Source organism: Melopsittacus undulatus, chromosome 6 (genome assembly GCF_012275295.1).
Source record: "Melopsittacus undulatus isolate bMelUnd1 chromosome 6, bMelUnd1.mat.Z, whole genome shotgun sequence".
Taxonomy (NCBI): Eukaryota; Metazoa; Chordata; class Aves; order Psittaciformes; family Psittaculidae; genus Melopsittacus; species Melopsittacus undulatus.
Genome location: NC_047532.1, coordinates 62667063 through 62690652, shown reverse-complemented (window position 1 = coordinate 62690652; position 23590 = coordinate 62667063). Strand labels below are relative to the sequence as shown.

The following is a 23590-nucleotide window of genomic DNA, read 5'->3' as shown; positions in this document are numbered from 1 at the left end:
TAAGAAGAGAAAGCAATAGAAGCATTATATGCAGTTCTTTATATTGACTTGCATTTAAATCTGTCAAATTTTCTGCACATGCTTTCAGTATTTTATGAATTATTATTCAACTTGCTAGTGTTTAAAATTCAGGTCACAGTTAAATGCTCTCCAGTGCTGGTGACAGCATGAAAAGGAAATAGAAATCACTCTTTAATGTCATTCTTGTATACCTGCGACAGTATAAAAATGGGTACAAGGGAAAAGCACAAACTTCTTGTCAGTGTAGAAACTTAGGGTTTTCTAAGGTCATGAAAGCAGCTATTGCATGTCAAGTAATTTTTTTTTTCTTCTCACTTCATAAACAGAAATCTGAGTGGCTACATACCTCTACTTCTAATTGCACTAATGTATAATTGAAAGCTTTAGAATCACCTTGCCTCTCTAAGCTACTTTCCATACAGATTTTGTAGTAAAGCTACACGCATGCCATTTAATGATAATAAAAGTGAGGGTGTACCTTGTATGCCTTCTCTATCCCTTTTTTGAAATTTCTAGAGTCTCTTCAGTAACAGAATCATCAAAAGGAGAAATTCATTCATTTTCTGAATATCAAGGCTTATTTAAATATCATAGGGGAGGAATTAATTTAGTTATATGAAGACTGTGAAATACAGAACAAAATAAGAACTAAATATATTTCAGTTGTAGCAATTAAATGTTTCCTGCAGAAAATATTTCTGACAGAAATATATTCATTTAGTTGACCATGTGCCATTAATAAATCTATCTGAATGTTATACTAGAGGTTTTGAGAGAGTAAGACATAATCTACACATTGGATGGAATATCATCTGCATTCTATTATCATTAACCAGATGGCAAAGATTTATGAAAGTAACTATTGATTTTCTAAAGGAATGAGAATTCTGCATATTTTTTAATTTGTGTAAGATTTTGCCAGCCTCCCCTTTTTTTAGAACGTTGTTACATTGTACAGCTAATGCTTTTGAAAATAGAAGCAAGGAAAAATATACAGGAAAGTTATTTTATCATCTGCTATTTCAGTTCTTGAATCAAATTGTACATGCTGACCTAAATATATGTAAATGAAAATAATAAACCATGTATGGCGCAATGCAAATTAAATGTATATCTGAATTAAATTCTCCATATATTCTATACTGTAATGTATAGTTGACTTTTGGATGGATTTTATGCAAAATACTGTGTTAACAAAGCATATAGGACATAGCAAACAGATTGCTGTCCTACAATTGTCATCTTTATCTCTTATGTGTAAGAGATTCACATTGTGTTTTTACATCAGGAGTAGTGGGGCTGGGACTTGTAGGACTATTTCCCCTCTGTTGTAGTCCTTGAGCTTGTGAGAGCTATTTATGGCCTCCAAGACTCGTTATGCATCTGTAAAATGTGTATAACAATAGTGCTCTACCTATTTCGGAAGTGTTTTGAAGTTTTTGAATTCTCAGAGGTATTTTGCAAATATTTTGTTAAAGATTCTTCAGTGATCAAATTACTGTGATTAGAAATACTGTAGCCATTTCAAACATGGAGAGGTACTATGGGTTCCTCCTCTTGTCAGGAGTTCTTAGAGACAGATCAGGTCAAAAATAACTTGCTTATTTCTCCATTTGATAGATTATAGTTTGCCTATAATGTTACTGTATTTGATATTTATGTTCAGGACTTCTATTGCGGAGCCATGGTGAGAATTACACAGAAGTCTACCTGATGCTTTCTAAAGTGAGTAGGGAGGAAGCTGGGTAACAGCTCTCCCACTCCTCAGGTCTGGGACATTTGTCAGGACCTGTGACAGCAGGTACTAGAATCAGCAAATTACTCAGTGTGACAGTGAAGCAGCAGACGAAACCTGAAGTTTATCTTGAACTGATTATCAAATATGTCAAATCAGTTTACTAAACACAAGTATTTTCACCACATTTATACTAAAGAAATCATTTAGAACTTCCAGAAGCTGCAGTTTCTGTTGAAAATGTGTTCTGACAGAAAATTTGTTGCTAAGTCTGCCTCAAATAGATGTAGCAATGCACTGCAGTGAGTTATGGCTTCTGTTATGTTCTTGAAGATGAAACAGTACTCAATACTGATCATCATACTGAAGCATCAGCCCTGTAGTAATAATGTTCCTAGACCTGATACAATTATTCTGAGAAACTTTACTTTTGTTGATTTCATAAGTTAACATGAGCACAACCAGATTAGATGTAGAAAAATGTCCATCCATTATCTCTAGACTATTTTAATCTGTAATTACATAGATTAACCAGCTGCATTCAAAATCTATTTCAGTGATTCTGGACTATGCTCCTTTTGAATAAACTACTGAAGGTTTAATGTCAGACTTCACCAATCTGCTAATTCATTGGTGCATTTTGAATAGACAATGTCAAAAATATGCCCAGTTCCTGGAATCGTGATTATATATAATTTCTGAATATTCAAGGTAAAGGTGATTAATTTATTTTCTAGCATACATATAAATTCAACTCAAACCCCAGGCAATTTAGTCTCTGAATTATGAAAGTATTTTGCTCCTCTGTCGACAACCTTCAATTTATTTCATGTATGTGCTGAAATACAAGGCCAGATGCATACAGTAACGTTACGTGGCCTTCTGTAGCCCTGTGTGTTTGAAGGAAAAGCTGGAAGATTTAGGAAACCATATGTAACTGCCAGTGAGGAAAAGTGAAGTATTACTGAAAGAAAAACTGTGCATGTCAAGGCATTGGTATATTAGAAATTACAAAGAAAAATATCAGTGTTTCAGCTGAAGACATAAGACGGATGTTTCCTTGTCTATCTGATAACTGTCATGTTTGAGTAACTGTAGACTTACAGAGTGTTCACACCTTAAACTTGAAAGGAGTTTGCTGGGAAAAACACTTACTGTGACCTGTGCTTTTCAGATTCCATTGAAGAATCATATTCAAGCACAGAGAAATTTTTCCACCGTATTAATATAAGCAGAAGTTACCATTTTAAACAAAGTAGATAGGAAGGTGTGTGTCTGTCATCAAATGAAGACAGGAAACCTGCCTTTCTGACAGGCCACGTTATCCTGTGCAGTGTCTCCATTCTTTTGTTGTAATGGGAATAACGGGAATAACTTAAAACAGGTACTTGACTTATATACTATTTCTGAAGTGTAAGGCAGAAAATCTCCAGGATGCTCTTCCACAGGAAAATGCAGTCAGGTTTTAAATTTCAGGAATGTATTATGCAGTCTAGGATAACTGGTCAACCTGATAGAAACTGTTGAGAAACTGGGTTTCCAGAGTTTTACACATTTTGAATGCAGTTAAAAGTTAGACTTCTATTAGGAGGATGTTCTGGACTCTTACGTTGGATTTTTTCTAAATTTAAAAACTTTATTTTTGACAGTTATAGCCTATAAACCTGAGTATAAAGGGGAAAAAAAGTCCTACTACTGAATATTTCTGGTTCATAAAAATGCACAATATTTTTTTGGGAAACATCCAGAAGTAAGGATTCATTTGTTAAAGGAGTATCAAATTTGAGAGAAGCTTTTGCATTAAGGCAGTAATAAAGCAGTTCAGAATCATAATAGGAAAAGCATTTAGAAAAATGTTCCATATGGTTATAACAAATTTTGTTCATAAGTACTCAGGACAGGGCTATAGTCCGCAACACCCACTGGGTATGTATTTCAGAATGAAGAATTGGGTGTGATTAATAACCAAAGTAGAGTCCTTTCAGGAAAATGTATGCACACTAGTGTTGTTCTCATGACTACCAGTGGCCTTACCATTTGCACTAGGTAAGTGTCCAGTGGTGGTTTATACCATGTTTGTAAACTTGCTGAATTTAAAACAGCATTAAAATGTTTCTGTGCTATTCTTGAGTAGCATTAAATTAATCTTGCTGTTTACTTTTTTTTTTAAAAAAAAAAAAAGGTCCAAATTCTCAGTCTAAGACTTAGAACAGATATGGAAAAATACCTCTGTTTTTCAAGTCTAGTTGTATCATAGGCTCCTACAGAGACAAACCATTAAGAATAATAAAACGCTCAAAAATACAATTAGGAACAACAAATTAACATGGTTACCGATAAAGAAAAGTGGCCATGGCTAGGGAGAAGAGATTACATTTGAGCTGTGTGGTTTTAAGATGGAGATGAAAAAGCACCATCATTCTTGTCACAGCATGAGCCTTATTCCCTGCTGCACCATCTCACAGTTTGAGATTACACTTTTATAACTTCAGAACTGCTGTGACTTTTTCCTTCTTTACAACCTAGTGGTAAACTCACTAGCTTTTAGAATTATAGCTTTAACTGTTGCTCTGGAATTGCTCTGCACTGGAATTTACTTTTTCATCGCATTATGGGATGATGGAGGAGACTAATATTTTTCCATAATGGGGTTGGTTTTTTTGTAATTTTGCATGAATCAGCAATCTTTTCTTCCTTAAAATATCCCTCAAGAAAATAGAGTTTTCAAACTTACAGTTGAAAAGGAAAGCTTTGCTTCTTACTTCATAGAAAGATTTTTCCAAAGATAGGCAAAATAAGTTAATCATAAAAGTGTTTGTGTGGTTTTGCACATAAGCATAATACATATGTATGTAAATACGTGTGTGTGTTTATATATAGACAGAGAAAAAGAGACCTATCTACATAGCACACAGAAACAGTTTGTCAATTAAAGCTGGTAATCTTTTCTTTTAAGAGTGGATTTGTTTGGCTTTCTAAATATCATTTTGCATTTTATGTAATAGTTTCTAAGATACACATTTTACTGTATATAGAATTAAATTATATACCTCTTTCCAAAATATTTGAAAGTACTTAAATAATGTTTTTCAGCCCACTTAGGAAAAACAGTCCAAGAGGACGATTTTCTTTTCCAATTGTTTGTTGGGGAAAATTTGGCTTCTTCTGAGATCTTCCCATATACCCCATAGTAACAGTATGTTTTAGTAGACAGAAGCAATTTAAAGACATGGATATGGTTGGACATCTACCTGAATTTACAATTGAGAAGTAACAATTGCATATTAAATAATTCTACTTTGCATACTACGTAACATAATAGAGCAATAATCCTTGAAGGTGCTTATAAATAGGACTTTAATGTAAAATATGACATTTTACTATTGATAGGGTATATACAGCCTATGAGTTATTTTACAATATGCACTCTTAAGCTGGTTACAACCAGTAAATTTCCCTAGGGAATCTCACTTTGCTTGTGTGTTTATGAAGCAAACTGACAGATATTAATAAGTGTTTCGAATGGCTGAAATCTTACCTGCGAACTTGATGTGGAATTTATTCTCAGGTTTCAGTATTTGGACATACAAAGGACAATTCGGAGCAAAGTCTTTAACTGCCCATGCTCTTAAAATGGTTTGATGATCCTAGAATAAAGAGTACAAGGTGATGACAATGAAATAGAAATAACTATTATCTCTTGTCAGACTAATTCCATTGAAGAAAACTCATTTTAAGACCATATAATACCAGCTGGTGTGCATGTTATATAAGTGTGCTGCCGTTATGTATGACACATTTAACTACATAAATATATACACACACAACCCAGTAATTCTTCTGACACAGACATGGCTGAGGTACTCTCACTGTTCATCAACAAAGTGTCTCAGACGTCTGCTTTCAGGCTTCAAGCAGGAGGAGAATCACCAGCAGTGGATGATTTTAGACAGGGATTGCTCCAGAGAACACAAGTCATATGAGCCCACAGGATGAGATGGTTAGATGTCCCACACGACATCCTTGTCTCTAAATTGGAGAGACATCAATTTGATAGGTAGACCACTGGCTGGATGGCCACACGCAAAGAGTCGTGGTCAACGGTTCAATGTCCGGCTGGAGACCAGTAACAAGTGGTGTCCCTCAGGGATCAGTGTTGGGACCGGTCTTGTTCAACATCTTTGTCGCTGACATGGACAGTGGAATTGAGTGTGCCCTCAGCAAGTTTGCTGATGACACCAAGCTGTGTGGTTCGGTTGATACACTAGAGGGAAGGAATGCCATCCAGAGAGACCTTGACACACTTGTGAGGTGGGCTGATGCCAACCTCATGAAGTTTAACCATGCCAAGTGTAAGGTCCTACACCTGGGTCGGAGCAATCCCAGGCACAGCTACAGGATGGGCAAAAAGGAAATTCAGGGTAGCCCTGAAGAGAAGGACTTGGGGTTGTTGGTTGATGAGAAAATGAACATGAGCCAGCAGTGTGTGCTTACAGCCCAGAAAGCCAACCATATCCTGGGCTGCATCAAAAGAAGCATGACCAGCAGGTCAAAAGAGGTGATCCTGCCCCTCTACTCTGCTCTTGTGAGACCCCACTTGGAGTATTGTGTGCAGTTCTGGTGTCCTCAACATAAAAAGGACATGGAACTGTTGGAACAAATCCAGAGGAGGGCCACGAGGATGATCAGGGGACTGGAGCACCTCCCATATGGAGACAGGCTGAGAAAGTTGGGGCTGTTCAGCTTGGAGAAGAGAAGGCTGCGTGGAGACCTCATAGCAGCCTTCCAGTATCTAAAGGGGGCCTACAGGGATGCTGGGGAGGGACTCTTCATTAGGGACTGTAGTGATAGGACAAGGGGTAACGGGTTGAAACTTAAACAGCAGAGGTTTAGATTGGATCTAAGGAAGAAATTCTTTACTGTGAGGGTGGTGAGGCACTGGAATGGGTTGCCCAGGGAAGTTGTGAATGGTCCATCCCTGGCAGTGTTCAAGGCCAGGTTGGATGAAGCCTTGTGTGATATGGTTTAGTGTGAGGTGTCCCTGCCCATGGAAGAGAGATTGGAACTAAATGATCTTAAGGTCCTTTCCAACCCTAACTATTCTATGATTCTATGATTGGAGTGCTAGAACACTCAATAGACCCTACACTCAATAGAACCTACACTCAACAACCATCTCATAACCGACCAAAATGAAGCCAGTCTGTGCACATTGATGAATGGTTGGAAGACAAGAGACAACGAATATAAGTTAAAAAGAGAGATTCAGGCAGGATATACAGAGAAACATTTTCCCCATAAAAACAGTCACACAGTGGAACAGGCTGTGCAGAAAGTATTATGTTGTCTCAACCCTTCAGCACTTTTACATCAACCCAATAAAGCCCTGAGCAATGAGGTCAATGTTCATGACGGACTCCTTTAAGACTAGAGACCACCCTTGAAACCTCCCTTATTCTGTGATCCAAGTATAATATATTCTATTTGTTGGAATGCAGAATAGAGTGTTTGTTTCTAGAAATCTACTAATAAGGTATTTTGTCCTTCTATCTTTCCACAAGTGTTGGGAATCACATAATTTGGAAGGGTGGCATTTGGATGCAAAAGAATTATGTGAAAATTTAGATGATAGTATGAGTCATGTCTAATTAAGAATGATGTATTCGATGTGTCCTTCTGAAGAGATTCATAATGTAAATAACATTAAATGTTATCAGGAGTTCAGAGTTTAAAATTTTGGATCATTCTGAAAAATATCAGCTCAATTAAAAACAGAGCTCCTTTTTTTTAGCAGTTGAGACATTTGCATAACTGATGTCAGAATTTAGACAGCTAGTGACCAAAGATTCCAAGAGATTTTCCAGACTGTTATTTTTTTGTACTTGTTACCACATGTCAAGAGTGAGCTAACTGCAGGATGAATACTGTTATCCCATAAAAGCAAAGTATGTGATAATACATTAATATAGTGAATGTCATGAAATATGGCTAATCTCAGTGTATCGGCCATCAGGTTTTACTTATTTCAGAGCTAAAAAAGGAATATCTGAGACTGCATGTAGGAAACAATACTTGGGTTGAAATACCTTGCCTAATAATGAAATCGGTGGTATTAAAAGATAAAGTATAAGGAATGATTCATTATGTTTGAAGCATCAGCAATAAGAAAAGCTTTCAGACTCGTGAACACAGGGGAAAACTTCTGCCTGGAATATGGTGTAATTGACATCTTCAAACCATAATATTTTAATGCCAATTGAGGGAATGTAATGCCAGCACTTTAGAAGTAACAAATGACTCTAATGGGATAGATGGTGGTTATACAGATATACTACAGCAGGAGTAAGGGGTTTGGGAGTAGATTTGAAAAACCTCTTGTTGTTCAAGATGTTATTTCAACTTTAATGCAGAAGGTGTTACAGAAGCACATTCAGAATAGCTTGCCATGATAGTGTGGCTTCATTGAATAGGATTTAACCTTACCAGTTTCCTCTCTTCCTTTCCGTTGCAATCATTCAAAGACCACACTGGCTTACAAGAACAGTGAGAAAAGGCTGTTTGCTGTATGCCACATGCATAGAAATACAGCTTTTATTCAATGAAATTTAAGTAAATTATTTCTTTCATTCTTACTACGTATATGACTAAGATTAAATTTACTGTGATAAATCAAAACTGCACCAGTAAATGCACTTTGGTTGTACATTTCCAACTAAGTTTACTATTCCTCTTTTTCTTTCAATGTTAAATATTTTCTCTTTTTTTTTCTCTTTTTAATTATTTTGTCTAAAAAGCCTATTTTTGTCAGAAGGTCCAAGAATTGTTAACAATAAGAATGAAAAATGCATATTAAAATTATTCAAACAGCACCATTTTATAAAAAAATGCAAACCTAGACCCACAGGATTGAGTATATAAATCTCAACACAAATATTTTTAATTGTATAAAAAAAAATCCCTAAAATTAAAATATCTTGATGATTATTTGGCACATTTGCAGTTTTAAGACTGAAATATGTATTGCTTTCCATTTGCTAACTCTTTTTTTGAAGAAGCAGGCTACAAATATGAAATATATATATACAATGAATACTTAAGTGCCATATATAGCTTTGTAAGACAAACTCAATGTGTATGTACTTTTAAGATAGTAATCTTAGATTATTGTTTCATTTTCTCTCTATTCGTCTCTTTGGTATACACATGTATTTGTGTACAGAAAACTTTTATTTGGGCTTTCATGTTTTTCACTCACTCTCCTAAATTCTGCACTGGAGAACCACTCCCGGGGAGAGAAATGAAAATACAGATAGGTACTTTAAGTGATTTCTTAGATTCATTCTTCTCATATTATATAGGTGACTCTCTATGTATATACCAATTTCTATACTATATTACAGTGACTTTAAAAAGTGTTCAGACTTCTCCCAGGTAAAAAGGAGGTATATATGTACATACTATGAACAGAGATAAACTGAAACAAAACTATGCTTCTATTCACATTATGAAATATGTTTCTTTGAGAGATAAGGGAAAAAGAATACATTCTCTTCTGTGTGCTTTCCATACAATGAATTGCACTGTGATCATAAATTACCACTGATACTGATGCTGACAAATATGGAGGTGATATTTATGTTTGTGTATCAAAACATGTAAGTTTTAAAATGGGTGTAACAGGAATTTAAATTATCAGAACTCAAGGCAAGACCTTTATTTAACATGTATTTTTAAATAGTTCTGTTAATTTTTTCTTGCCATGCATAACTTGATAAATTAGTTACGTCTTCCTATCCACTACATACCTCTTGTCATGCTATTAGGGCAGTGTATCTTAGATTACCAGTACAGCAGTGTCACACGATTTGATAAATGGAAGTGGAAATAAAAAGGTGCAAGCTTGAACTCAGCCATCTCTGAATTTTCACAAAGCATCAGAACAAATCTGTCAGCAATAGGAATAGTCTTTTATATATTTATATAGCTTATTAATGAGTTATATAAAGGATAATTTAAAAGGCACTTCTCTTCCCACCCCTTCTGCACTGTTTTCAGGCACCTTAGTTTTGTGGAGCAGTTTGATGTAGGCTTTTGAAGTCTTGAATTTACTGGCTAATTTTGTTGTGTGGTACAGCCTGCTGTTCTGTATCTATCCATCATAACAAAACCCAAACCAAAAAAAGTCATCCAGACTTCAGTGCAATTTGAACTCTCTTAAAGAGCTGCATTCTCCAGAACTGAAACAGACATCTGTCCTGCTTGCTGTAGCAGATAAGCAGCTTACATCTTGGTCTGAGAAGTCAAAATAGTATTTGATAGAATAAAATCTGGCAGAGATTTGTCTTGGCAGAGAAGAGAAAGTTTCTGGTGGGAGACTTTGGAAAGCTGACAAATTCTTGGTCTGACTGCTGAAGTTCCTACTGGTCCAAGTGAAAAAAAGAGGAAACTGACACTTTTTATGAAGTAACTGCATGTCACCTGTTATTGTATTTTTCTTGAGATCCATAGATCTGAAGCAATGCAGACTTTGGCACTAGAACTTCTTACTAACAGAACAGCAAGCAATGAACAGCCATCAGTATCCATGGCAAATGAGTAGATCCTCTGCTGAGGACTGTAGCTGGGGAGATTGAAAACCCTAATGGACTTCGAAAAATCACGAGTAACAACAGCTGTTCTGGTTGGGAATCTCCTCAATGCATCTGTTAAGTCTTATTTTGACAGCTGCCAGATGCAGGAGAGGGTCCAAGGCACTCCCAATGGTTTTTCAGTTTGTCAAGCACAGCAGGGTGAAAAATCAGGTGCCGTCACAAAGATTCCTACTGGGATGACAACTGAACTTCTCTCAGCACAGTCACAAACTGTAACCTTATGAAGTTCTTGTGACTCGAGCTGGAACATTGTAGGAAATTGAATCCATTTCACTTGAAAGCTCTAGGGGGCAGTGAAATCAAAATTTAAAAAAAAAGAAAACAGTTGTCCTGTTTTCTACTTGCAGTGTAAATAACTGCATTCCCTGAGAAAAAGAAATCTAAACAGCATTATAAAAAATGGAAAGGGGGCATCCTGTTTAAAAGCTTCATATGACGTTGATCCTCAGAGTGTCATTGCTACAGTTGAGATATTGTGCCATCATGACTAGCCAGCTAGTCACCCAACAGGTCATTCTGTCCCAGAAAAAGCTAACAGGATTGTGTCTTCAGTAAGATTTGCCTGTTTGTATGCTCTAGACACCCTGATAGATGAGACTGGATAATGGTCTGTACTGAAAGCTGAAATGTGGCAGGTGTTTTTTGGGGCACATTGTCTCTGAGAGCAGAAAGACTGCTTGGAGGGAGTTGTAACTCACCATGACTGAAAACTCTCAGAAGTTACTGGTATTTTCCCAGGTATTTGCAAGAACTGTTGCTTGCTCTCTACTTAAATACCCTTAACACTTCCAAACAGTATCTTTGCCTTACTTGACTACTTCTGGATTACTTTCTGAGGGTTCAGTGGCTTTTACTGTTGTCTTTTCAGGAGTCCGTTGCTGATTAACCAAATTCAAAGCTATTAGTTCAGTAAGTTTGAATATTATTGTAGGAGCAAAGATTTCTTTCTCAGGGAGATCAGTGACTTTCTGCGAGTTATAGATCCTGCATTGGTTCTTTAGCTTTGCAAAAAACATAGTTTTTATAGCACGCTGATAGTCTACAAAAAATTAAGTTAACATAAGAAGGATGTGGACCTGCCTGAGTAAGTCCAGAGGATCTCCTTTGATCCTGTTGGGCAATTTGTAAGCATCTTAATTTAACGCTGTGAACATTCAGACTTATTCTGATTTTCCTTTGGAGTTCAAGACTAAACAGACAAATGTGCAACAATTTAGCATGCATTTCATGGTGAAAAATTCGAAATTGTGTTCATACATCCTTCCTCAGTGGACTTTTTTCCTGGATATTTGTGATTAGTAGGCAATTTTATTAATGTGAAGAGTTCTAGTTCATGTTAAAATTATTACTGTATCACAGATATGCTAAGTAGAAGCTTATATTAGCAGTCTTCCTTTGTGGACAGTAACTTACTTGACTAGATACCTAGTAACACGGGCCAAAACCATAGTAACTTAAATGAAGACTCTTGCGATTTTTCATATTTAAAATTGGACAACATGAAAAATGGTTAAATATTCTCTTGTTACTACAAGACAAGGTGGAATGGCTTTGAACTGAAAGAGGGTGGATTTAGATTAGATAAGAGGAAGAAGTTCTTTACCATGAAGGTGGTGATGCACTGGAACAGCGTGCCCAGAAAAGTTTGGCTGCCCCATCACTGGCAATGTTCAGGGCCAGGCTGGATGGGGCTTGGAGCAACCTGGCCTAGTGGAAGGTGTTGCTGCCCATGACAGTGGGGTTGGAACCAGGTTTCTTTCAACACAAATTATTCTGTGATTCTATGATGTTGGTTATTTGGCATTAGTCCCAAATTAATTTATTATTCAGTCTTTGAGTAGTAAATTTTCTATACTTCAACAGTTGTGAAAGGAAATGTCAGTCCGTTGACAGATATCTATTTTCTGATTTAATACATATAATTCTTTGAATTGGTTTAGTCCAGGTAATTTGTATAAAACATTTTTTACATAGTATTACGCTTTTTAGTGATGGATGACTAAGTGTCAATGTATTTATAAGGTACCACAATACTGCTAGTTTGATATTCTGCCATTGTTCTATAAAAAGGGAAAGAGCTACTGTATTCTGCATGAGAATTGTTTTTTCTTTGAAGTTCTAGATTCATAAATTAATGAAATCCTGTCCTTATGGAATCCAACAGAAACTTTTTCATTCTCTTAACTGAGACAAAACATTCATCCCACATGCAGAATCTCTGTATAAATCAGGTAAGTTTAATCTTCCATTCACAGAATTAAGTCTCAGTCCCTGAGAGAGAATAGGGGCAGTAACAGTATAAACAGCACACACATTAATTCTTCATTATTTCTTCAAAACTTACAGCTGCTGTCCGGTCCACCTCACAGCGGCTACTCAGAATGAAACACGCTTCTGCATCATCCATTCTAGAAGAGGGAAAACAAGCCTGTTACTTGCCAAGAAAATACTATGTGTATCTTGTGTTTTACAGTTTATAGTCTTGTATGCTTATATAAATAGAATATAAAGTTTAGCCTATCTTTTCTCACAAATTGTCACTAAATGTGAGTAGCAGACACCCTGTATGCTAGCTCATGGTATACCAGTACTTCCTGAATAGGTTCTAGGAGCTGTACTTTCCCTGGTGCCTGTAGAAGCTGTGCCAAAATAATAAAATCAGAGTGTCCTTAAATACACTTAATTTGGAAAATAATTATTTATCTGTCATAAGTATGAAAGATGAATAAATAACACCAGTCTGAATAGAGTGTAAGGGTATGTTCAAGTTATGATAAAAATGAATGATAGGAGGCAGATAATACAGACTTGTATTGCCTAATGATAGCAGAAAAATTGGTAGATATACTAGAATAATGCATTTGGGGTAAATAAAAACCATCTCTGTGTATGTATTAAACGAATTAGCTATTTTCAGTTCATGGTCTCTTTGAGAACTTTTAACACCTAATTGTTCCCTAGTGGATACAACTGGTCATGTAATAAAGAGTAGTGGTAGAAGTATGGAGAAAAACTGTCTGAAGGTTTCATCAAAGTTTGGTTTTCTTCTTTTGCCTCAGATCTTGATATCCTCCAGTGAATCCTACTTCCCTTGGTTGAATCTTACTTGATTGACTTCCTTCAGAAGACAGGACTTTCTGGGCAAAGAGAAACAATAATTGGAATGAGTTTCCTTGGTAGGGAAAAAGTGAGGCAGAAGCTGGGGAAAATGAAAAGGCAATTCACTGCCAGTTACACCAACTCCATTCTTGGGTCTGGAATGGGACCTGAGATTCATATATCTCTCTGGTTTCTTTGCTGCTAGAAAATGGAGTTGGTGGTTGTTAGTAACAGCTTAGGCCAACTGGACCCTAAGCTTAGACTGAAGGTCCATTTTTTTTAAGATATTGTACAAACACAAAACAAAAAGTCCTTACCATATAAGATCTATGTGGTAGACAAAGTACAATAACAGTATATGCAAACACGGGAAGTGGAAAGATAAGGTATGACAATGCCTGAATATAAAAATTAGAAAAGTAGAAAGTGGTCTCATTAGATATCAGAGTAGAGAATCAACTGAAGAGAGAATGCAATGGAGAGTACTGGAATTACTTTACAGATACTTTTGAGAAATTCCTCCTAGATTGAAGGGAGAGCATGATGGAAATCACAGTGGGACATTTATGTTAATCGGTTGTATGTGTGAAAGAGAGTGGCATTATAGACTTACTAGGTTTCCTTTCAGAACTGGGAGTTGCAGGCTAAGAATAAAGTTACTCCTTAATGTAATAAGGAAGGGTAAGCCAGGGAAGGACTGCAGTGAGGGAAAGTGATGAACTACATAAATAATATTTCCAGATCCTTCTGAAAAACAGGGTTTGGGGATCTGAGATTATAAATGTCAAGAATATAAATATAATTTTAAGTGGGGCAAAAATGAAAGCTTGTGTGGGAAAACACACGATGCAGGCTCTGTCTACATAGGATGCTCTGTGATATTATTCCAAGCTTATGATCCACAGTAGGATACTGGTTTTATTTTGGTAGCGAAAATTAAGATCTGTCTGCAGCTAAACCAGAGTTGATGATGAATAGATATCCATAATGAGATCAGATAGCTTGGCCAGCCTCTTAGGGTTTGACTGTAGAAACAACGATTACATTTGTGTGTTTTGTGGGAGATTATTCAGAGAAAACATAAAGAAAAGAGATAAAGTCAGATCATTGTAGATTCCACATAGGCACATAGAGGTAAGAAAACAGTGGAAGCCTCAAACCATTAAAGTACTTGAAAAGGAAAAATAATTGTAATAAAGGCAAATAAATATATCCAAAAGAGTAATGTCAAATGCAGCTGATGTGAAGAAGTGGGGCCAGGGCACTTCTGAGTGCTGATTAGGAAGAAATCATGCGAGCTGCAGGAGTAGCTCCAGCTAAGCATGGGAGCTGAACTGGGGAGACAAGGACTTTAGCAAACTTGTAGGAAAGAAAATTCAGTGAAATTAGATGGGATTTTGATGAGAGCTGAAGAGGTAACTGTAGTGACTATATATAGATGATTTTGTAAGAAAACGAAATTTCACGTGGATATATTCACCTTTTCCCCCCATTTTTTGTAACTTTTTGGATCATTTCAGAACAGATGACAAGGATAATAACCCAAAATTAACATCTATGTATGCCATGAGTTTAGATGATGAACAAAGATTTGAGAAGAGTTTTAACCATGCTTACTACAAGCACAATGACGGAGGGCATGTGGGATATGCAAATCTGGTTGGAAGAAGGGTGCTTAGGCAATCAGGAAGTGTCCGACCAGGACTGTCATCCCTTGAATAATCTCGAGCTACCCATGTGCTGGTCCACCCGCAGGCAAGGCTGGATCTGCAGCCTCCCATGCACCTTGTTACCTACCGTATCGACCCTCGCCTATTGTGAGACAGGTTAGTTTTACCCTACTGATGATGTGTTGTTGCAATAGTAATCCTTTTCAGTACAAGAGGAACTGCAGATTCAGATCCCTGGTGCGTGCGCTTGGCTGAGGAGCCACTGGCATGAGGTGGCGTGAGGCTACCATCTGCGGGCTTATGACTGAACACCTCTAAATCATAATCCCATTTAAGAAACTTGTTGTTGTGCTGTTGTGTCATTGGTCACTTGAGATTGACCCAGGAAATGACAGTCTTGCTCAGAATGTGTGGTTTAAAGCCCCTCCTGAAGCTCCGTTAGCAAAGACAGGCATTCCTCATAGGAGAAAGAAAACCCCTATCTTCAAACCTGGGCTGAGTTTAGATAATAGAAACACTACAAACATCTGTATTAAAAATTAAGGACAACCCAAATTATCCTTATGAGTATTATTTATGTCCTAACAAATGAAAAAGCTTTTACAATTAAACCATTTTTATGTGCTGGAAAACTGAATCTCAGATGAAAAATCCCAGGAGTTCCACTGCTTGAGGATGGAAGAAATTAAAGTGACCTTATATATTGCAAAGAAATTTATGAAAGGAAAAAGTATAAGGCAAAGAGTGGACAAGAAAAGGATTAAGAAGATTTATGGATAGTTCACTAAAAATAAAGTAGAAAGAGAGAGAAAAAATATTTAAGGTCATAACAGATCATGGGAGAAAGGTGCTGGGGAAAGAAATCAAGCATGGTAGTGTTAACTTGCTTTCTAGCATGGAAATTGAGAGCTGTTTTTATCAGTTCCAATGTTGTTTCAAATGCTGAAGTAGTGATAATGTTTCCAGTCATGCTGATGAACAATATGAGTTTCAGAGTGATACCTCATGACAGAATTCATTCTGCTTTTTTGTTGAAGCTGGGCACATGAACACAGTTCAGAGAACACCAAGAATTTACAAAGTGACACACTCAAAGGTAGGAAGTAAGAATAAATATCATTTCTGTAAACTCAAAGTGTGTATTAAGGTATATAATGAAAAATACAATCTCAGTTAACTATTTACTACTTATTGGAGTCAGGCAACTTTTGGAATTTTACTTTTTGTTGTGACCTTTATCATGTTATTTTGATACTGTATTTCTCTTATATGTATGACATTTTGATAGAGATGCTTCTTAAGTTTGGGGTTTCTTTTTAGTAACCATTATTTTATTTATTAGAAGAAGTTTACCATGTGCCTTGTTATCTTCTCAGTTATGTTCTCATTAAAAAGAAATACAGGAAACATCTTAGGTACTGGGTTGAATTTCGTATTAAATTTTCTATTAAATTCCCACTATGCTTCTTCCCTCAGAAGAGGTTGAAAATTATTCTATGACAGGTACATTCAATTACATGTTCTGCAGCAAAAAGCACAGCTCCACAGTTGACTACCTTCAGGTTAGTATAAGTTAAATTCTTTATGGAACAGCTTAATTGCTCTGCTTCTAATGTGTAGAACAAATGCCAGCTACATCCCCACATAGATTCCTTCTTGAAATCAGCAAGAAAGCAAAAGGAGGAACCTCTAAATGAAAATTCCTAATTCTGAAAAAAAGCTTTTATTATAAAAAAGCTATATTTTTATTATAAAAAGCTAAATTTACTTCAATTTTTTTTTCCAGTGGCAGAAATCTGAGAAGATAACACTGCTCACTAGACTTCTCACAGATTAGATTCTTGAAATAACAACCCTGGGGTAAAGAAGATTGAATGGCACAAATAGTCAACCTTAATTTAGGTATCTATATTAGCTGTTTCTTATAAAGAGCAATGCATGTAAGTCAAATCAGTTATCTGCTAAAAATCACCTTTCTCTTTGGAGAGTTTAAAGAGACAACCCACCTACATGAATTCCACTGTGAATTCCTTCACACCTTCAAGTGATTGAGCCATGTAGGGGGGAAGAAACTGTGTTTGACTGATGTGTTTTGATTAATGTCATTCACTGTTAACCGCTGGAGAGGATTTTTTTAGAAGTGGTGGAAGTATGTGGTAAGAGGAAGGCCCTGAAAGAAGAGTATATGGAGGTATAGTAGAGTAGTTGCTTACACTAACAGGCTGCACGTGGGAAGGAAACAAAACTCCGCAATGGGTTCAATATGTGATAATTATTTTTGTTTGTTTGTTTTCCCCCTTCAGCTGATGGGGACAGCTACCATCACATTTACTATTTTTGCTGAAGGAAGAGAAATAAATTCTATTATTACTGGCAGTTTTGGAATTTTCTCAGCTACTTTCTCAGAAGAAATCACAGGCACTCTTTCAATAGCTTTAAAAACTGAGACCAAAAAAAAAGTGAGGAAGAATTTTGTCAAATTAAAGAGCATAAAATATTTGTTCCTTGAAAAATTTCAGATATTAAGAAAAACAAATCATATCAGAGCCTTGCTTTCTAAATACACACGCTTTTCTTCCAGCATAGTTTTTGGTTTTTGTCAAAATTATTCATCAAACGGTATGAGTGAAACAAAAGTAAAAAACAATATTGGTCAATATTTGCCTACTTAGCTCTCAACAGGTCTTGATCTTTTAGTGCTGAGCCTTGTAGATAGATAACTCTTTGGGACCACATTGGGATTTGTAATACCCTTCGGACCTGAGCATCCATCTCAGTAGGACACAAAATAACGACATAATAGTCCTGTCAAAAACATAAGGGGGAATAGTCATGTTATTTTATTATGTTACTATTTATTGTTGCTAGAGAATGAGTTGACAGAGACCCAGGGTGTCAAAAGGGTCTCTGATAATTCTCAAATTTAACTGACAATAGTTATTTGAATGCATGTGTTTAAAATATTTAACTCTTAAATAAAAACGGCTGGACAGCTGTCAACTGCTCACAGAAGACTCCAGAGTGGTAACTGAAGTACATTTAAAAACATTTTTGTTTTCATTTGAGCATAATTTGGTTTTCTTTTTAGAGGCAGTTTATATTTCTGTCATTCTAGCTGGAAAATGTAGGAAGTTTTCAATTATTAAAATGGAATTGTCTTCCCCCAATTTTTTTCTTCTGTATTAAGGGGTAGATCCAAACTCTGTTTCCTGTATAACAAACAGTCCTTGTTAGGAAAAGCACAGTTACTCTGAAGTGTACATGTCTGTACATAGAAAAAGGAGACATAAATGGAATGCGAGGGGAGAGACTGAGCGCTTAGGACAGGCTTGTCATAGAAGCCTTCCTTAGCACACACAGACTTGCAGAAAACTTAGTGCTCAGGGGATCCTGTGAGTTACCTGTGTTCTTCAGCTTCCCATTTCAGCTGTGGAGAAAATGTATGTAACTTTTTTTCTGCGACGTAAGTAGTATTAGGACTTTTCTTCTTTGTCTCCAGTGTACCACAGAGCCTAACTCATTCTTCAGAATAGTCAACTAAATTTTGGATTTCAATTTGTGTTTGCATCTATAAAGAACGGATTTCTTTGTGCATTTGCTTATGCCTCTTACTAGGTAGTTATTTGGGGGAATATTTTGGATGTGGGATTTGTCAAATTGCTGCTGAGCAATTTGAGAATTGTATTTTTTTTTTGCACTATTTAATGAATATCACAGGTAACAATGAAAAACATAGAGAAGATTTAGTGAAAGAAATGGTCTGTAGCAAGGATAATGATAATGCATCCAAATTGCTATCTCATGTAAATAAGCTTTTATACGATCAAAAAAAGTCATATGACAGGTTTGCGTTAGCTAGGGAATATGTCTACACTAAAAAAAAATGTCATGTCTGTAATCTGTCAAGGCCTTTGTCCTTTAAAATGCATCTATTTATTTCTTAATTTCCACAATTCCAAAAGTATCTAATCTTCCTACCTCTGGCAAAAACCAAAGCAAAATGCAAAGCCTAAAAGATGCTTTGACTTGTGAAGAGTATTGGATCCAGCCCCAAAACAACAGGAAAAAGTAATTAGAGTAGTTTTCATTTATTTTTTAGTTTGGGGTAGAATGTAAGGAATTTGCATGGAAGTATCTGTTTCTAATGGCATAATTCAACAAGACAGTAATTCTATTTATTTATTCTAGTTACCTCAATTTAAAATTAATGTCTCCATTCTTTGTATCAGGTTCATTTTGCAATTATAGTTTCCCAATTCAATCATCTATTCCCAAATTCAGTTTTAGAAATTAAAAACTATTTCAGAAGGTTGTCCTGAAAATCACTGGTTTGAGTTAATCTTTTTTTTTTTTTTCAATGAAAGTACCTGCAATCTGGGGTGAGCATAGAATTCATTTAAGAAATCCATAAGTAAGTCAATCTTCAGAGAGCTAACACAGAGCACAACATGTTTTTCCGTCTGAGCTCTGTGTCGACTGTAGTTACCACCAGACTTTTGTCTCTCCATCCACAAATATGCCAGCTGTTCAAACTGCAAGAGATGCCAATTGTCAGTGCAATACAGACAAGCAGATGTGCAGTACAACTGTATCATGACTTAACAATGTTGCATTGATCATCTCATGCCTCTATGAAAAGCTGCTCTTAGCCTACAATGTCTTTTTCTTTGTAAAAAGGTCTCTAGTGGGTGAGATGAATAATAGGATGATTAAAAAACATGCAGAAGAGCCACTCTACCACACACGGAAGTGCAGTAAATCCATTAAAACATCATGGGATTACAGTAGATCTCAAGATTTTAGAAAAGAATTAAGGCTGTATCTTATTCTTTTATGTAGGTTATACCCCATAACTCTCTTTTTCCAGCTCCATGTGACATAAATGCTTCCCTCAAAAGAAAAGTTAAATTTTCACCCACTTAAATGTATACTGTGGGTAGAGATACACACATAGAAGCACCATTTTACTTAATTTGGCCACTAACTCTTCCCAGTTACTTTAAATTGTTCTTATGGTGACCTTCTGTATATTCTCTTATTTGTTTTATGAATCTAGATATAACTTAAATACACAGCAGTTGTTAATACAGCAAATTGCCATTGCCAGCTGAATGACAGATACAGGCCAACAGTAAATATTGTTCTACTAATCTGAATCCTTTAAAGGGAATACTCTGTCAGTGTCATTGTGATAATCTGTAATAAAACATACAAACACAATTTCAAATTGTAAGTTATATACATTTAATGCTAAGCTCAATTTAACCATGTATGTGTGATAGATGCTTTTTCTCATCCACATTCAACGGATAGGGAGATTGAATCGTGAATAATGATTTAATATCATAGAACGAAAGCTCAGGAGAGAATGCCTCCCACATATTCTGTGCATGGCAATCTATACAAAGTCCCGTTATCATAACAAAGCTACAAAATAAAGTAGCTAATAATAGGCAAATTTATGTGAAAAGGCAATAGAGTCCAGGGTTTTTTACTGGTAATGCAAAACTTTTATGCCTGAAGTGTATATCAGAACTACCTGAAAGATGAAATTTGTATTTTCTAGGAAATTCCAAATTTCCTAGAGGGTATTTTAGTTTTCAATAGAATATATATTTTACTAAATTCCCATTGAGTGGGAATATAACTGTGCTAGTCTGCATATTCATACATTAAATGTTTAGTTATAATTAAAATGTTCAAATAATTTCAAGAAAATTAACACACAAAGTTTGAGCTTCCAGTCTCCCAGGTCTTTTGTGTTGTCTGCTCACAGTGAGCTTTAGCTCACCGTCGAAGAAGCGGAGTCTGGAAACCATGACTGTGTAGGAAAAATTTGGAGCTTCATGGCTGGTAGGTCTACTATAAGCTTTGATAAGCAAGCACAATGTCTCCCCCGTCCCCTTTTTTGTGGCAGGAAGTCTGGGTGATGACCAAGTGTGGGACATTTAACAACTTGGCACGGCTTCCCATGTAATTTCAGAGTTTCTGTCGCCAAGCTTCACCTAAGGAGCTTGGAAATGTCTGATATGAATTTAATGAAACTGGTTGACTCCTTGAAATACTTGGATTTTCATAAATCTGCCTTTTCCTGTTTAAACTGTTGGAAGTCCTAAACTTAAGTAGGCATGAAAAATTCCTATCTGTTCTGTTGGCTCTGTGTGTGTGTTGTACCGGCATAGTTAGCTGTGAACCCAATTTGCTTGAGTTGCACATTTAATGCGATTTTTTTCATGTTAGCACTGAGCTGTAAGAGAGGAAATGGAGAGAACCATGATTAGAAACAGGGAGAGCCTGCAGAGGAAATGCTATGTTCATAATGAAAGTGCTGGCTACTGTTTTTCTGGGGTTTTGGTTTTTTTTTAATTGCTTCATTAATAACAAAACCATATTTTAGGATGAAGGAAGGGCTCTGTGGTACATGACAGAAATGTTTCACCAGCACTTGAAAATTGTTATCAGTGCTCTTCTTTATAGCATAAAGGTATACTATAGGAGAACAGACAAAGGATAAAGGAAAAAAGACACAGAATAGGAGGTGCAGAAGATAGTTATTTTTTCTGACATTATATGTGCAATAATAACAATAAATTACTTCAGATATTATTATTTTGTTTTTAAAACAATTCTAAAGAGAAAAAAAAATCCACATTTACCTGTATAGGCAATACCACAAGAGCAACACAGATCATAATGACAACAAGCAGCTTTGAAGGCCATATCTTGGGTGTAACATCCCCAAAGCCCACAGTGGAAAATGTCACTATGCAGAAATAAAGGGAGTCAAAGAGAGTCAGCCTGTTTCCTGCTCGTTCCAGATGCTGAATTCCACAAATACTATGTAGAAAAGAATGAATAAAGACATGAAAAATAAGAACTGTACTTAGGGTCAGTTCAACTTTGATGATCATATACAAAGAGCACTAGTTATTTTCAGAATTCATTAATTGCTCAGCAAAGACATTTTTTCCAAAGAAGAGTAAAAATTAGTAACAAACCAGAAGTGTTATTAGCATAATTCTCAAATATCATTTATAATGAAAGAAAGCAATTTTTTAATTATTTCAGTATCATAGTTACAATTTTGCTGATACGGTTTGCTTAGTGGCTGTTGTGAGGGAGAGGTGGTATACACAACACCATGAATTGATGCAATTCCTGTCTAAACCAGAACAAAACAGATGGTATATAATTGCCACCATTCAGAATTTTTATAAACATCTTCTAACTTTTTTTAGGGAGAGTTTGCTGGTATGTCCAAGAAAACATACACACTGCTTTCTTTAAATCTGTTCCTCTCTGTGTTAGTTTCTATCTATTTCTGTGGCAAGTTACTAGCATGAACTAGTTATGAGAGTATGTGTTGAATACTAGAAAGATAATGTTGGTATAAATACATACTGACTGTCTAAAATAAAGTGAATGTGAGCATCACAGGCTGTCGAATTGTCAGAGGAATATGTATCCAGGGTCAGCCTTCAAGTAGAAAGTGCAAGATGCCTATGGGTACAAAGATTCTGCTTGCTAAAAATACAGAATAAAAATGTAAGGCTTGGTTGTCTTCGATCACAGAATTAATTAAGTCCATTTCTTCCAGTCACACATTCCTGTGAGCAAGTAAGTGGTAGCCCAGGTTAATTGCTAGTTATTTCTCTTGTAATCTGCATGATGTGCTTTTGGTTTTGAGAAGTAGCAGAATCTGTCTACAGGTCTAACTATGTTGCAGATTTTAAAAATACTTCAATAGATAGGATAATAATATTTCAATTAAGAACTTCCCAAACTTAAAATATGACCATCCTTAATGCAGTAGAATTGCTTGGATCAGATTAGGCTTTTAAAATATATTCACTTATATGAAGAAAATAGATTTGTGAACCACCCTGAATAATGTAGCAGAATGATTCCTTCACAGAGAATTAAGATAAATAATTGATCTATAATACCTTGTTCTTAAGTAATTATTCTAGAACATGCCAAAAAATTATTTCTCTATGTATGGTATCTAGGTGGTAATATTCACTCATTAATACCCTCCATGGTAATATCTTTGCATCACCAGGGAGACCCTGTGTTTATAACAGCTTGAGCAGTTGTTCTTCTGTTCTCTCTTCTGTTCTCCAAAAATAATTTAGCTGTAGGCAGTGGCATTTCCAGAACATATGGATCAAATTCCCAGTTTCCTTTTCACAGTTCTAGCATTTGTAGTTTTCACACATCAAAAAATGTTCTAAAAGGGGTGGAGTTTTTCCCCGTTGTTTGCATAAGTTAAATACTTCAGTCAGAAGTGATAATTTTATATTCCTATCCAATTTGTCCCACATTTTTCACTGGAGTTGTAACCTAAATCATCCATAGTTTTACTATGTTTCCAGTTGGGGGGGTGTGGGGTTATTTGATTTTGAGTGTTTTGT

General features: G+C 35.9%; 1 protein-coding gene across 4 annotated transcripts in view; it reads right to left on the bottom strand.

Annotated features, from left to right (window-relative positions):
- Nucleotides 1-23590, bottom strand: part of KCNT2 (potassium sodium-activated channel subfamily T member 2) — a 131248-nt gene that overhangs the window by 31776 nt on the left and 75882 nt on the right. For all 4 annotated transcript variants that reach the window (XM_034063972.1, XM_005140966.2, XM_013130602.2 and 1 more), the window contains exons 9-13: nucleotides 21833-22013; nucleotides 19544-19708; nucleotides 17845-17981; nucleotides 12752-12815; nucleotides 5295-5403 (exon numbers count right to left, since the gene is read on the bottom strand). In XM_034063972.1, coding sequence (XP_033919863.1) covers nucleotides 5295-5403; nucleotides 12752-12815; nucleotides 17845-17981; nucleotides 19544-19708; nucleotides 21833-22013 — 656 coding nt within the window. The remainder of the gene's footprint in view (nucleotides 1-5294; nucleotides 5404-12751; nucleotides 12816-17844; nucleotides 17982-19543; nucleotides 19709-21832; nucleotides 22014-23590) is intronic.